The sequence below is a fragment of the Gadus macrocephalus genome, chromosome 21 (genome assembly GCF_031168955.1).
Source record: "Gadus macrocephalus chromosome 21, ASM3116895v1".
NCBI classification, from domain to species: Eukaryota; Metazoa; Chordata; class Actinopteri; order Gadiformes; family Gadidae; genus Gadus; species Gadus macrocephalus.
Window position 1 is genome coordinate 12,426,669 of NC_082402.1, and position 15,670 is coordinate 12,442,338.

General features: G+C 45.3%; 1 protein-coding gene across 1 annotated transcript in view; it reads right to left on the reverse strand.

The window, feature by feature from the left end:
* rngtt (RNA guanylyltransferase and 5'-phosphatase) overlaps positions 1–15,670 on the reverse strand; it is a 67,465-nt gene that overhangs the window by 3,947 nt on the left and 47,848 nt on the right. The window contains exons 13-14 of the mRNA XM_060041227.1: positions 8,879–8,979; positions 4,134–4,200 (exon numbers count right to left, since the gene is read on the reverse strand). Coding sequence (XP_059897210.1) covers positions 4,134–4,200; positions 8,879–8,979 — 168 coding nt within the window. The remainder of the gene's footprint in view (positions 1–4,133; positions 4,201–8,878; positions 8,980–15,670) is intronic.

Sequence of the window (15,670 nt, forward strand, 5' to 3'; positions counted from 1 at the left end):
CTATCCCGATGCGATGGGACATACAGGGGCTCATATATATATTTGTTTTAAGATGCAGCATATGCTGCAATGTGAAGGTCACCATCATGTAAATTGGACGGCTGATTGACAGCCCTGTTATGAATATATTTCCAATTTAAAATCAAATATTGCACGACAGTCATAATATGTTGATGACCTGAAGCAAGGATTATCTTCCACTGATGGAATTGTGTTTTTCAACATAAGGGAATACTGCTTCATAACATTGTTCTGACAAAATCGGAGTCTGCGACATAAACTCAGATTCCTCGAAAAGAGGTTGACTATTGACGTCACTTTTCAGACGGAACCCATTGCAGCACGGTCCAACATTTTCCCCCAAAATGTGCGGAAACCGAGGTTGACATTGCAGACCGTGATTCGTTCACTGTGCGTCTGCGTGAGGATGTACTCTGCTATATTGACGCATCCCCACTTAAAGGCTAGAATAGCATCAAAAGCAATCCAACCATGATGCAATTATGAGATCTTATGATGCTATTGAATCCTTTTATAATGATTCTTTATCGAATTGAACCCTGGCGAGTGACACCCCCTTGGTAGACAGTGCCGGGCCAATCAATCCATGCATTAGAGAGTTTGGCGCCTGAAGGCTTTGCAGACGGAGAGAAGAGGCCGCCAGTGCTTTTGGCCAGGGAGAGATGCCCAGGCCAATGGGGGGGGGGGGCGGGGGGGGGGGGACCCACAGACGCCAGCGAGAGTGGGGGGAGAGCACTGGCACAAAGGCAATCCGTGAGGAGGCGTGTCGGATCCTGGAGTGCAGGGTGCATCTGGGTACTTAGTGGGGGGCCTAGTTCCTCGAGGAAGTGTTTGAGGGAGAGTGGAAGTGAGCAGACTGGGGGGAGGTGACGGGTTCCTTTCAGCACCAGGAGATGACGACCGGGAGGAGCTACGTGTATTACGACGTCACAGAAACTCCCTGCGAGCGCATTCACCATTATTTAATAAATCATGCAGTACTAACAAATAGGGTTGGTTTGAGTTAGGTTGAGCAGTTCAGACAATTGAACAAGAACCCTGAGGCGAGTTTGGGCGGTGTAAAGACAGGTAGCCATGAAGAGCTTCGGAAATAGCACATGACACAACAGGCTGCCCTGCTGCTAAGCAGCACTGGTGGCAGCAGGCATGGCTGGGAACCCCTTCCTGCCTCACAAAGGTTGTGCCACAGCACCTTGGTGTTTATCCGCCCTGATCCACCTGATTAGGCAGCAGGCGAGGGCCTTGTACAGCCGGAGTCTCCGGGTGCGTTTTGGCAAAGACCCTCCGTGAGTCCTTTCAGTCAAGAAGTGTGTTGCTAGTGCACTGCAGACCCCCAGAGCTGTAAATCTTTCATTTTCAAGTTTGTTGGTATCTATCCATCCATCTGCTATATACATTAAATAAGAAATCTGTTACACCGGAGGTTTTTACTTCCTTGAGAACATTGAAAACACAAACTTTTTAATATTCCTAAAAATACATATTTTCCCACTTTAAACTATTATTTTACATCCTCTCTTTCGATATTGAACAATAACAAAGTCTGATATCAACCAGGGCCAGGTACTGTGAAATAATATTTGGGGTACACAGCACACAATTGCATTTTCATTCACCAGAGGTGCGCTGTAATGAAATTCACTGTCGGAGAAAATGAGAAACAAATGAACAAAACAACATATTCAAACACGCAACTGAAACCACAAAAACTAACCCGGGCAAGCTCCAGCACCGCTGACGTGCTTCGTTCAAAATGAAAGCGTTGCGCTTGAATACTAAACAATGTGGGGGAGAGCGACATAGAGATCAACAGAGAAGGTAGATCCCCATGAGCATTAGCTCCACATTGTGCCCGGCCCCCCCTCAACCTCATCAATGGGCCTCAATATACTTATTCTAAGATTGATGACAACTTGACGCTGAGGCGTAAACAAATCAGATTGTAATATCCTCCGTACTTTGCTTCACAAGGGAGCGCGGAACCGTGGTTTAATTTCAGACGTAATCAGAAGCGGGCCGAGAGGTCTGGGGAGAATTCTCTGCATGGGTCCATTTTAATCAGGAGGAACTATATGATGGAATATAGACCGGGGTGATGAGAGGCGAGATTACAGGAAATGCAGCAGCCGGCGGGGGGAGAACTAGAAGTTGTCTCAGTAGCGCACCGGTTCTGTCGATCTCCGGTGAGGAAACGGTGAAACAAAAAAAAATAAAAACATCTTCAACCTTTCTCCAACCGAGAACCAAATTATTTCAGGTTTTTGATTCCCTTTGGGGCCGGGCTGCACACGTCAGAGCACAGAGAGGTTATACCTTCAAACAGAACACGCTTCACCAAGAGTCATCCGAGTGCTCTCACACTCAACAAATCGAGTGGTGTTGGGGTTTGGCTCCGCTCGAACAATTCCCTTTTAAGTCAATTAACACAATTTTGCTAATGCATTTGCAGCGCTACAAATTTAGCACTCCGACGCCGCAGCTAAATTATCTGTCGCGAGTGCTGGATTTGGAACCAGGAACCAACCACTTGGTTTTGGGTGACATTCGCTGGCTGGCACGCGGGAGCGCGGACGCCGCCAAAGAGTTGGATGTCTCTCTGCGAGCCCTCATGCTATCATTATGTGACGTCAAGCGTCCCTGGAGGGCCAGCGTAATGCTCATCATTATCCCACGCGGGTGGATACCACTCCTCCCATCTGCTGTGACCTGGAGTCTGAGGCCAGAACCAACAACGGGCATCTGTTGAAGAACGTCGGTGATTCACGGTACACAAGGACGCCCATTTTATCCTAACCTTGCCAAACTTTCTGTGGTTCTTAAGGCTATGCGGGATGACAGCCGAGTGTTTTTCCCGATGGAAAGCACCTTGAATACGGTGTTTGTGTCTTAAGACTTAGAGAAAGGACATGAACTTCGCACAAAAACGAAAGCTTTACAAAAAATTTAACAACATTGAGGTGAAAAAGGAATGAAAATCCCGTCATACATCCAATACCTTATGTAAACTTATGAATCTTCTTCTTCTTCATGTTCTGCAGACCAGTATACCATCTTGGATCAAGTTTCCTTCAACACTCTTCCAAAGTATGACCGAACAACCATGTAGCCGATTGGGGCCAGTACACAAACATCAATTATAAGCAAAGAGACTGTATAGTATTGACTAATATACACATCAAATGAATATGATATGTATTCAGAGATAAAGAAAAACATGCTAAATTGAAGTACTGGCAGCAAAGGCATAACCAGTGTTCTCTCCTTTGAAATATCCATCCTGGGTCGGAACGTATGTTTTTGTTTTGGCCCGTGTGTTGTGTTTCACTCTTCTCAGAGTACACCGGGTTGCCAGAGATTAAACATATTGGCCCACAAACACAGCGGGCCGCAGCCATGGAGGCAAGCAAACAAGCTGGAAGAACTGAGACTGAACTCGACTTTACCCAACCTACAAAGACTCGTCCTCTTTGGAAACAGCACAACATATCGAGCCTTGCTAAAACCCCGGTACATCTCGTGGTGTACCGGGGTAGCCCAGCCCAGAAGGGTTTCCAGATGGATGTGCCAGGTGAGCTGGTTTATCATTTGGAAACATAAATAAATCGCAAACCTATACCGTAGCTGATCACCTTACAGTGTACGACTCAACATTTGTCATGGTCAAAATAGAATAATTGCAATGTCTCATAATATGTGTACAATAGTGTTTTTAAGGCTGCTTCCTTGGCCAGGTAACTTTTTTTACTGAAAAAATATGCCAGGTAAAATAATAGTGAACCTCATTAACGACAAAACCGAACCACATTTGAATGTTGCGCGAGCTAGCTTGGATAATCTCCTAAACTTCGTGAGACCTTCCTGGTCTTACCATCAGCGCTCGGAGGAGAGAGTTTCTAATTGAAACAAACAATGGCGGCGGCCCAAGGAGTGTTGCCATCTAGAGGTTGCAGATGTGGCCAAATCTCCTAATTGTCCCAAGTAGAAACCCTTTTGCTGTATTAATCATGAAAACATTCGGATGCATTAGGGTGGAAGCAGGCAACTGCAGGCCTGGGTGTTTTTCGGCGTTAGGCAGCTGATTTGGCCGCACATCCTCATTAATTGTCGCTCACCTTCATCTGGGCGAAGGGCCTTTCATAGCTGCCGACGAACAGCAAGCCCACCGTCTGGGGGAGCAGCCTGAGTGGGGGGAAAAAGACACAGGTTAACACCAGCGGTAGGCCTCACCGCCACAGGTGCAGCCTTCACATTTTCAAAGACCGATTCCTTGGCAGAGCCTATTAGCATGCTGCCATCCTCAATGATTCACAGGTGACAAAACAATCAAATTCACTTTTTACATCCACCAGCTGCCAACCTAGGGGATCTCGACATGAACATTGTGTGCTTCTTCGACATGGTAGAGGAGGCACAGGCGGTGGAGAGAGTACGACTGCAGCTAGTTAGTTTAAACCGCTAGTTTCCACAGCACATGGTTTCATCATCAACGGATGCTGCCAGGATAATCGCTCGACAGACGGTTGGCCACGTCTCCGAACAGTTTATCCACGGTGCCAGGGGACAGAATCAGGTGTGTGTTCGGTGTGTGTGCGTGTGCGTGTGTGTGCGTGTGCGTGTGCGTGAGCTTGGGTGCAAATGGAGAAGCATGCGTGTGTTTCCAAGCAACACTTTCTATGAAACACTGGGGAGCACGGCCCACAGATGGCCCCAATCACACATACTGCTCCCCCTTCCCTCCCCTCTCCCAAGCTGAAACACCCACTGCAAATGCTGCACAGTCTTTCTGGATACTCGCTCTGACATTAGGCATAGCATTTCCTTTTTGTTCCATTACACCCCGGTCCAGGGGTTTGGTGTGTGTGCGTGTGCGTGTGTGTGTGTCGCGGGGTGGGGGAGCATTGACGCTGAGATGAATTGGCAGCTTAACGACAGCGGAGGCTTTCCTGACACGTTCGAGTTAAGTCAGAGGAGCCCTCATCCAGAGTCTGACGGGGTTAAAATAAGAAGGCCTTACCCCCCAATGGTCACAGATGCACGCAGGGGGCCAGCGGTTAAAGTGAGGCGGGAGGGAGGAAGCGGCCCACCATTAGCAGGGCCAACCACCCGTGCACCGATGGACGCCCCAGGGGTGCAGGGCAGTGTTCACATGGACGCGTCCGACACCCACCGCTGCCTCCACACTGGGGTTTCCCTTCCCTCGGATGGAGGAAGGAAGTGTGTGGGGGGGGTGGGTGCAGGCTAAGTGTGTCAATAGCCCCTTTTACACACTTTGACCCAGTCTGTTCAAGCCGGGCATGGTGTGGCGTTATTCGACCGCGCCTTCGGTATAAAACGTACTAACACGGAGTGAGGGGGCGATATGGTTTCTTCTTAAGACGACAGATAGATCTAATAGAGCGGTATCGTACCATTTTAGCGTTATCGACATGTTGCATGCGATGCACAGCAACATTGCCTGGGCTTGAAGAGTGTGGTATTGACGTGCACGGCTAGTGAACGCACCTCGACGACGCGCCTGTCAAACCACAAGACGCTGACACCGCTTTGTGACACACCCGCCTCGGATCACGGAGCGGGGCATGCCGTGTAAAGGCACACTTTGGTTGGTTCTGTGCGAAAGAAGACAACGCCCAAAAGCCTCTCAATTAAAATCCGCCGCGGCCTCAACAGAAGGAAAGCCGGTTGAAGCCAGTATCCGAAAAATAACAAGGGGGTGACGGTGAGATACGACCTGGGAGGTGGGAGGTGGGAGGGGGGGTGTGTGTGATGAAGCAGACATCGATCTCTGTGAGTGACTGTCTGTTGTGGGGGAAACAACCGGGGAAGAGCGGCATTTTTTTAACAGCGCGAGTTGTTACATTTGACCAAGCAGAGCTGAGTAAACAAGTTCAAAGGGTGGCCCATTATAAACTAATTCAAATAAAACTCTGCCTCTGTTTAAAAGGGCAAAACGAGGGTGTGTGTAGGGTCACTACTGGGGAACGGGGGGGGGGGGGGGGGGTTTGATGTGACAACTGGGCCAGGGAGGCTTACACGCTCAAACGGAGCCGATGGACTACACGGCCCCTCATATCTACCAGGGGGAACCGGCCTCCCGTCACAGCGGAAGGCGGGGGGGGGGGGCGATGCCTTTCAACCCCTCAGCCACGCTGGCTCTGGGCTACAACCTGACGCTAAGCTGAGGTCTAAATAAATTGAAGGAGAGAAAAAAAAAAAAAAGGCCGGTAGATATAAAAGCGTGGGTTTCCTCCCCCCACATCGCATAACGGAATGTTCGCTTCAGAAACAATTCAATTTGCTCGCGCCGAAACGCCCCGTCGCCACGGGCTGCCGCCGTAATGGCTCGAAAATCGTTTTTTTGGTCCCTTTTCCAGGCAAAATCAATAGCGTGTGGAGACGCCGGCGCTGGCAGGTGCTGCATTCCAATGACAACGTCAGGGAGGAGAGGCGGTCGGCATTGATCAGGCGTCGTCGCAGGATGTGTTGGTGGCCGAAAGCCTCTGGTAAGATAAGCTCAAGTGACAAACAAGGCTTTGGTGGAGCAGTGTCTCCCCGCCACCCTCCATGTCCTAAACCGTGGTGGCAGAGCATCTCTGGGTGACAGCATTCAATCACTTGGATCATTTCCTATGGGTCGAGCACAATGGAAACGCATCAGCCAACAGCTTATCGGATATTTACCAAGTAGTCAACCACACCTGACCCGACTCTCAGTACTGGATGCATTCAAATAGAACGGGCGCTATAGCTTACAAATCCAAATCCAAGGTGATTTTGGATTTGTAAACTATATTGAACAATCCCTTTAAATTCTTATCAGGTCATCATCAATATCCTGCCGTATTAGGGAGTAGCATGATCAGTTGAACCTGCCACGATTCCCCGAATAACTAGCACCACTACGTAGATTAGCATTATTATTTTGCCCCATCTTGGGATTCAGGGACCGGCTCTCATGGCTCAAGGTTGAAGCAGGATTCTGGGAACACAAACATTAGCTTTGTGTTGCACTGTGTTGATAAGGGGTCTCTGTGTAACTGGGGTGCGAGAGGAGCCCGATGTGCACGCTCTGTTGTTTTTGGGAGGGGTATAATTACCGTTAACAACCTTTCTAAAAAAAGGACAGCGAGGTCATGGTGTCTTTAATGCTAAACATGCGACATGTGATGTGATTTACATGTGATGCATTTGAACAGTTGGTAATCAAGGAAATATGCACAACAATTAACACTTAACGAGGTGCAATTGCAATACAGCTGCATGTGAACTAATGGATTGGAAAAGAGTTGAAGCTATGTGTATTACACATTCTCCATATATGTTGGGGTTTGGAAGGTTGCTAGTTTGATTCCCGGCTCCTCCTAGCTGAGTGTCCCTGACAAGTCACCTGACCCTCACTGCTCCCGACAAGCTGGCTGTTACCTTGCATGGTTGATTCTGCCTTCGGTGTGCGAATGTGCGTATGAACCGTTGAAAGCCACTTTGGATAAAAGTGAAATACCCTACATTTAAAATGTAAATGTATGCATAAAACATAGAATTGTTAGACAGGAAAGTATATTTTGCAGCAAGCGTGACACATTAATAGAAATACCCCCCTCTCTAACGAGGAAGTCTGGTATGAGTGACATTTAAAAGGGGTTGGTCAGGTCAGTGGATGCGTGTCATGTCGTCCAACAATTCAGATTTCCGATATGAATCAGAGGGTGGGAGAAGCATATGCTTCTGTGTGATGGCAGCAACTGAAGCCTCTTGCCTCCCGGTGCAACATGCACACCCTTAAGAGACACTGGAAGAAGCGCTGCGTGGGCAGATGAATGCAGACTTCCCTCTGCGACTGCTTCCCTCTTTATTCCACTACTCCCACTCTCTCTTTTTTTTTTTTTACAAAGAAACCAAGAGAGATTTGTAGGCCCACGCCAACACACTATACATCCGGCAGGGCGCTTGCACACAGCTGGCTCGTTTCTCCCCCTTCCACACAATATCTGATCGCTCTCAGACGGAAACAATGGGACCGCTGGACACAAGAGGAGCGGGCGAAGGCTCCGCCGGCCGGCCCTCTGGTGGTAAGGCGGGAGCCTCTTATCTCGTCTTCGCGCCCGGTCCATTCAGTCTGGCTGCGTGTGGCCTGTGGCATTCCAGTTGACACGGTCCTCTGTCTGGAAGGAAGCCAACCGCGTCCACTAAGCCCATCACCGCTGAGGTGTTGCCTACCACTGGAGCAACGCTTGCACACCATTTTGCTTGTTTCTTCTGGCACAAGTAATGCGCACAGGGCCCAGGACAAATGTCGTTTTATAGGGTTGTATTTCTTGTGACTAATTAGATCTAAGTTAGGTGTTGATAAATCTTTGTTCAAAACTGACTGAGGGCTGAGAAAGGGCTGAGAAATGGAGTGCGTTGAAGTGGTGGTGGCATTATTTCACAATAAATCCTCTTTCATTATTAATGCTGTATCAAAACAAAAGACACTGGGGACCTGAATTATGCGAACACCAACAAATAAACAAAAGATATATATTTTTTAGTGGTCGAAATCGAGCAGAAACAGGGAGTTCACTTTCACTTTAAGCTGAATGTAAATGTCACACGCATATGGACGCGCACGCGATGCGTTACCCTTGGTGAACACAGCTCGGAGGTCCTGTCTGTTTGGCAGACACGACACGTCCGCACAAACAGTACACGCCTGCGGATACACACACACTCGAGCACGCTCTGACAGCCATTCATCAGGTTCTAACGGTGGAGAACCTGGGGACTGAACGGAGGCGCTTCGAGGGCTTTCACTACACTGAGAAACGACGCCGTTAAGAACCCCACTTTTAGCTTGCCCGGCAACAGCGAGACTCACCCCTCTCCGCCGACCTTGGTGATCTTGAGGCGAAAGTCCACCGAGTTGTGGCTGGGAGGCTTCCACTTGAGGATGTCGTCACAGCGGCCGGCCTTGTATCTCTGTAAGAGAGCCAGCAGAGGAGTCCGTCAGGGGGCCGTCCACCTCACCGTGCAGCCGGGAGCGCACGCCTGAGCGGGAGCTGTACTTATTAACGTGGAGTGAAAACCTATCCCCCCCCAGGCACAGGGTTAATAGGATGCAAACGTAAAATGCCATTTGGCCCAGTCTGCCGGTGCCATTATGGGCTTGATTTGATTATTTGTGGATGGAGAAAGATTAGTGATGTTACGTTCCCAATTTCCTGAGAGTCAAAAAGCAAACGCGCGCAGGAAAATAACATCATCGAAGTGAATACAGATACGATTGAAGAAAGACAGTACATTTCAGTGCTTTACAATCCAAACAAAACATACGGAACGACATGTAATTGTATATTATACTTAAGTCCAATGACAAAGGGGGGGGAAGAGATTAATATCAGACTATACAAAGTCGTCATAGCCTCCTGATAAACACAACACCACAACGCCATGTTTGTGTGTCTCACCACGGCAATAGAGTAAGCATGTACCCCCGCAACATGCTTGCCTTAATCATGCTCATCATTTATGCATATGTGACATTTGAAGAGGACATGGAACAAGTGCACCGGAACGTGAGCCACGGAGAGGCTCGGAAGGAGGGGGCGGGCATAGACGAGCGAATGCCATCTCCGTCAGGTTGCCCCGGTAACAGTGAAGTCTACTGAGAGGGGATGTGTGCAGGCTCTCGAGAACATTGTCATGCAGCAACATGACTGACTGCAGGTTCCAGGTTGACAATCCACATGCTCTTTATGCACACGCACGCACGCACACACACACTCACACTTAATCACAAATAGCCTTGCTGAACCACAAAATCTACAAAGAATAACAGATATGAGGATCAGAGTGAGAAACAAACAAAGTCCTGATCCTCAAATACACCCCAGTCTATACTAAAACAAAATGGAAGCTGTGGCCAAAAGAGGAAGCACTGTTTGTATAATAAATCTCTTTTCACCGCCACCCGTGCTACCAACTCAACTATGCCACCAAACAGGCTGTCAGTATGTATTTATTTTGTTCTAAAATCAAATGTATGTACGCCTATATATATTTCAGTCAAATACTTCAGATATTTTTGCCCACGTATTTGATATGCTTACGATAGGGTAAGCAATGTATTTTAGAAGCATTCTTTATCATAATTGGTGAAATTCTCATACCATGCTGTCCGTCCGGTATTAATAAATCAAATGCTCAGACAAAAATATAGATCTGGTATCCGTGGCTGTAGCAGGCCTGTAACCAGCCTGTCCAAGCTGAGCATTTGACCCGCACAAAAATTGCCGGATGGCCTAGCTACTCTACACCTACCTAGCAGGCTACCTGCGTGGCCCGTGCACACACCGCGCCCAGATTCCTCCTACACATTGTTCTAACTTCTTTCAACTCTTAAATTGACCTCCTAATTCGGAACTAATTCTTTGTCTTTTAAAAAAGTCAAACCAATTCACTTAAAATTAAAGTTCATAATGGCCTTGCTGTTACTTCAGAAAAAGACCTATTACAGATTTAATCAGCGAGAAATAGACTTCTCCACTCAAATGTAGAGAGATGCAAAATAAGCCAACTCCTTTGTTCCTGATGGACCTGCATGAGTGGGAGATGGCCTTCACGGGCCTTTTGAAATACTCCTGCCTTACAAAGGCTATTCAGCAGAGACAGCTCTGGTGCAACACAAGAGGTCAACATTCTTTTGATGTTATACCTCTTTACTCTCCAAAAACATATTTTCCCTTGAGGACGTGGGAGTACAGAACATTCACAACATTCCACTTGCCTGCGTCTTGGATAAAGGCAAGCAAGTAATGGGAGAGACACCTGAACCTTGGCATATTAGACTTATTTTGCATTTCTAGCTCATCTAAGACGGTGGATAAAACAACGAGGCAATTAAAAGTGTTTTGAATAAAAAAGACGATCAGAAATATACTTTAAAAGCAGGGTTACACACAAAACAAACTATTGCAGATTTCCCTAAGTGGATTTTGTGTATCGTTCTGTGCACTTTCATAACCGGAAGGAACTTAAAGGTGCAGTACTTGGTGGCATCTAGCTTGAGGTTGCAGATTGCAACTAAGGAAATCCCATTCTCTCCAGAGCCGTTTGTCCATTCTGGACTACTGTAGAAACATGGAGTATCATCATGGCGGACTCTGTGGAAGAGGACCTGTTCCCTATGTAGATACACTCCACTCTAACGTATTTGAAAATACATTTCTAATTTTAATGGGATAATACACATTCAAACAAACCTCTGGATAGTATATTCAAGATATTCAAGGTAGATAACACTCAATGACTAGCCTTTGGTGCCCAGCGTCCAGCCATGTCCGACTCCATTCAATGTCAGACTCGACCGATTGGGAAATTTCTGGAGCCATGGTTACAAATAAATTTGGCAAATAGCTAATGATTTTTTTTAACTGTTTGTTTATTTTGCATTGAAATGAACTCCCTCTATTCGGCCAGGGAAACATAGAAATCTTCAATATAAAAATAACTGTTTTAAGTCCAACAACTATCTTTGAATGAGCACAGTTCAATCATACAACCGTATGAAACCTTTAATATAACCTTCTTTAACATGAAAAAGATAACTTAAGAAATTGATGCGACACAACAGATAAACATGGAATGCAGAACATGGAATACATATTGCAGAGATGTCACGCAAAGACATAGAAACCCATTGACCAGTGCCAGCTCACTTCAAAGACCACCCAACAACCCTTTGTCTTCCTCCTGCTTTACCTAATTTCTGTTTGTCTTTTCAGGCAAGCATTCGCATGCAGAACAATGTTTTCATTAATGAAGTAGAAAAACTGATCCTTACTACAGATATATGTCATCCATCCAACCAAGCTCCTTTCTGTTTGATGATGTGTTTTTGCGTTTAAATTGTCTCTCAAGAACATTCTCATTTAGGCAGGACCCACACATACTGTGGAATATAATAATTTACACTCGTAATTTGCAAACTAATGATGTGGAACCCCATTACAACCACGAATCAAATCAAACAAGATCAGTCTTCATGGCACGACATGTCTGCACAAATGGTTGATGAAGAGAAAATAAAGTTGCCAAACATGTTGGCTAATTACAGGCAATAATCTTGTCTCGTGTCTTGCCAATGGTGCCATAACAGACATATCTGAAGGGCTGCCTACCTCTGTATGTGACGATTCATATTTTAGACCACTACTGGCTTATTTCAACCAATCAGGGCATCCCTTAACTGATTGGTCCAGGGAACCCACCAGGGGAATCAAGATAGATAAATGTTAAATGGCCTCCGATGCCAAGATCTGAAAAGTCGTGGAAAAAGTCATGGAGTGTTTGCCAAGCTGTAAGTACACACAAAATGCTCTGGAGAATTGGAAAAAAGGAAAATGGTTGTTTGGCCAATATTAATTAATTCACTAATTATTACATTTAAATGAAATAAATAAATGTGTTCTATGTGTGTTCGAAATATTATACAGTTGGATTTCAGTCAGATGTCACTGTCAAACGGCTTTGGTGGGCAACGCGTTAACAGCTACTGTTATTTTTATCCCACGTTTGGGTTTCCTTTTAATAGATTTCTGATGGAGGACTTAAAGCTCCACCTTGGCCTTTGGTGGCGTTTCTATGAAAGAGGCTTGAGAGATTGGGCGGAACACCTCCTTATATAGTATTTGGGGGCCTTGACTGAAAGCTGGGATATACTTGAGGCCCTGATATACAACAAACTCTTATGGTATGTTCACAAACAGCAATTATTGACAGGGAACAATATCGTCATTGCGCTGTATGGGCCGTTTGTTTAATATGGACAGGAGTTTCCCTTGCCTCTCAATGTCATACAAATGTGCATCATACCTCACAATCCATATTATAGATAACACATAATTACAGACACTAGGTACTAACATAGTCCTTCACACTGTGTTTCTGACCCAATGTAGGCAGCTGTGTATTGGGGGGCATGTGGGAAAGGTTGTATTGTTGAGATAGAGCACCCTGCACACTTAAAAGCCAGATGTGGCGCCTGGTTTTAGTAGCAAACTGGCCATTTTGTCTGTGTGAACAACACACCACTTTCCATTTAGTTGTAAGTCTATCAGGGTCTTCAGTCAATCTGTTTGTTAATCACTATGGCAGTCACTTAACAGTCAGTATGAGTAACATTCACTTTTCTCAACTTGCATCCACATTTGCTCTCTTCCTTAAGATAATTCACAATCATTTATAATTATAATGCCACTAATGAGTTATGAAATTGTACTCTTAACACCGAAGCGTATAAACACAGAGTTAGTTGATGAGATTAACTCCATCCAATGAGATGAGAGGATTAGATGGGTGATTGTGTTGTTTCATCATCAAAATCATCAGAACGGGGTAATTAAACAGTTACGATGAGTTGATGGATGCACTATCCCTCGTCCCACTATTGAAAGCGCTATTAAAACGTCTACGTTTTGAAACCATAAAGCCTTTGCTACACCGTGTGTCTGGTCTCACTCTCAAAAAGGGACATTGCATTCTTTTTTCTATTCAAAGCAGTTTTCGAAACTTAACAAAAGAGAAAATTGTTGGCTTAAGGTGCTTTCACAGCAGACGTGTGGAAAATAAACAATGCGAAAATGGCCGCGGTGCGAATATACTCCATATTCCTATATAATCGTGTAAGCCTAGAGAAGAGGAGCCTTTCAACAAAATATCCAATGTATTCAGAGGTTTCAATTACACCGGATAAGCTAGTGTAGCAACTGGCTGTTGGCGGATGAGGCGGATTATGATGGAGTGAGGGAGTTTTGGAAACGTTAAATAGGCTCTCTCTTTTAGAAAGTTGGCCAAAACTAAACAGTTGGGATACAACCACACATCCTTGCATACCATGTAATCAAAAAAAAGTAAACGTTTGCTTGTAACGCCGACGTCGACTTCCAGCACTATTCCATGGGATGTAAGTGCAGTGATTAATAACACCTGCATCTCAATTCCATTCTTTGATTTTTACAATGTAATCAATGGCTTGTTGTCTTCAAGCCATGCAACAACGAAACCTAAATGTTGGGAACAATGTGTGTGACTACGTGAAGCATTGACCACTAGTATCTGAACATTGAGGATGATGCCTTCAAGGAATGACTGAGGAAGCCGTTCACACACTCATTATAGAATTTATACAATCTTTCCCATAAGAGATTCCTCAACATACGTTGTATTGTTTGCAACTTTTGTTCTAAAGGTTTCACAATGAGGCCCTAGAAAGAGTAAGTTATGGATAAAGTTTTGCCCAGGTTGGTTTAAGCAGTGCAACTGAGTAACCTACAAAATTAAAGAAAGAAAACAAAATAAAATATATGTGAAAAGCAGCACACAGCAGACAAAACAAACACCAGCCAATTTCAGGAGCAATTGAGAAGCTAGTGTTGGGAAATTGAAAGTGGAAACAAACAACCAAAAAATGATAGTAGAGAGGCTTTTCTCTACTTTCTTTATAAAATTAGATAAATTGAAATGGACAAAAATGTATGCGACAAAATAGTGTTGTGGGGAAAATACAACAGAACCTCTATTTAAAGAATGCTCAAGTGATTTTAAACATCCGTAGTGTTGATGATCCGTAGATCATTCCTCATAAATCAAATGATTGTGATATTTTTTTTTTTGTGAATGTAATGGTATCCTCTACATCTTTAAAGGTTGAACACCTAGTCTGGACACCAGAAAGGAATGGAGGTACAGCCGTCTCCCTGAGGGCTGTAGGGGGGGGGAGGATGATGTTCCCCTGGGTGCCTGCAGGGAGCCAGAGAGCCAAGAGTGTTTTTTCTTAATCTACAGTAACAAGAGAAGCAACGCAAAATGGCCTTTGTTGACAAGCATATCCGGCAGGTGTTGTTGACTCATGAGGTATTAATATCCGTCTAAAAGGAAAGTCAAACCCGAGTTGAGAGGAATTGATTTCTTGAAGGGTGTTTTTTTTTTTTCCATTTACTTTGCTCGAAAAATGTAGTGGGATCCATGCTCCAGAGTTTGATTGAAACTGACCAGCTTGCCGAGGCGTGTAAGCCCACCTAAGCTCCTAAAAAAACACGCCTGACAATGAAAAAGACTAAAAGCTATTGCATGACATAACCTGGCTTCCCCATCACACAACCTTAAAGATTCTGCTCATCTTCGGGTACGAGTTCACTGCCACTGCAACTGCTGGAAAAAGGCATCACTGATGAGACCCCTCCCCCCTTCCTAAATGTCTTTCTGCAAATTGGCATGCATAACACAGGCAAGTCACTGTGGATGGCTAAACACAGTACAGTTATCAATAGCCTCCCTTTGAACTTGGTGCTTTCATGCCATTGCAATAACACAGAACATACATTTTCGGAACAAGGTGCCTGACTCTATGTGAAGAATTGACCACTAATATATACAGTACACAAGTGTATACATTAAGGATGGTGACTTCAAGGCCACCCTGGCTTTTGATCTAGGGTGGTCTACCGTTTTTACATTGAGGCCCTAGTAAAATTAAGCTATAAATAAAGTTGTGCCCAGGTTGGTGAAGCAGTGCAATGGAGCAACCCAGAAAATGGTATATAAATGTATATATTTGAAAAGCAGCAACCATCAGCATATTTCAGAAGCAATTGAGCAGCTAGTGTTGGCA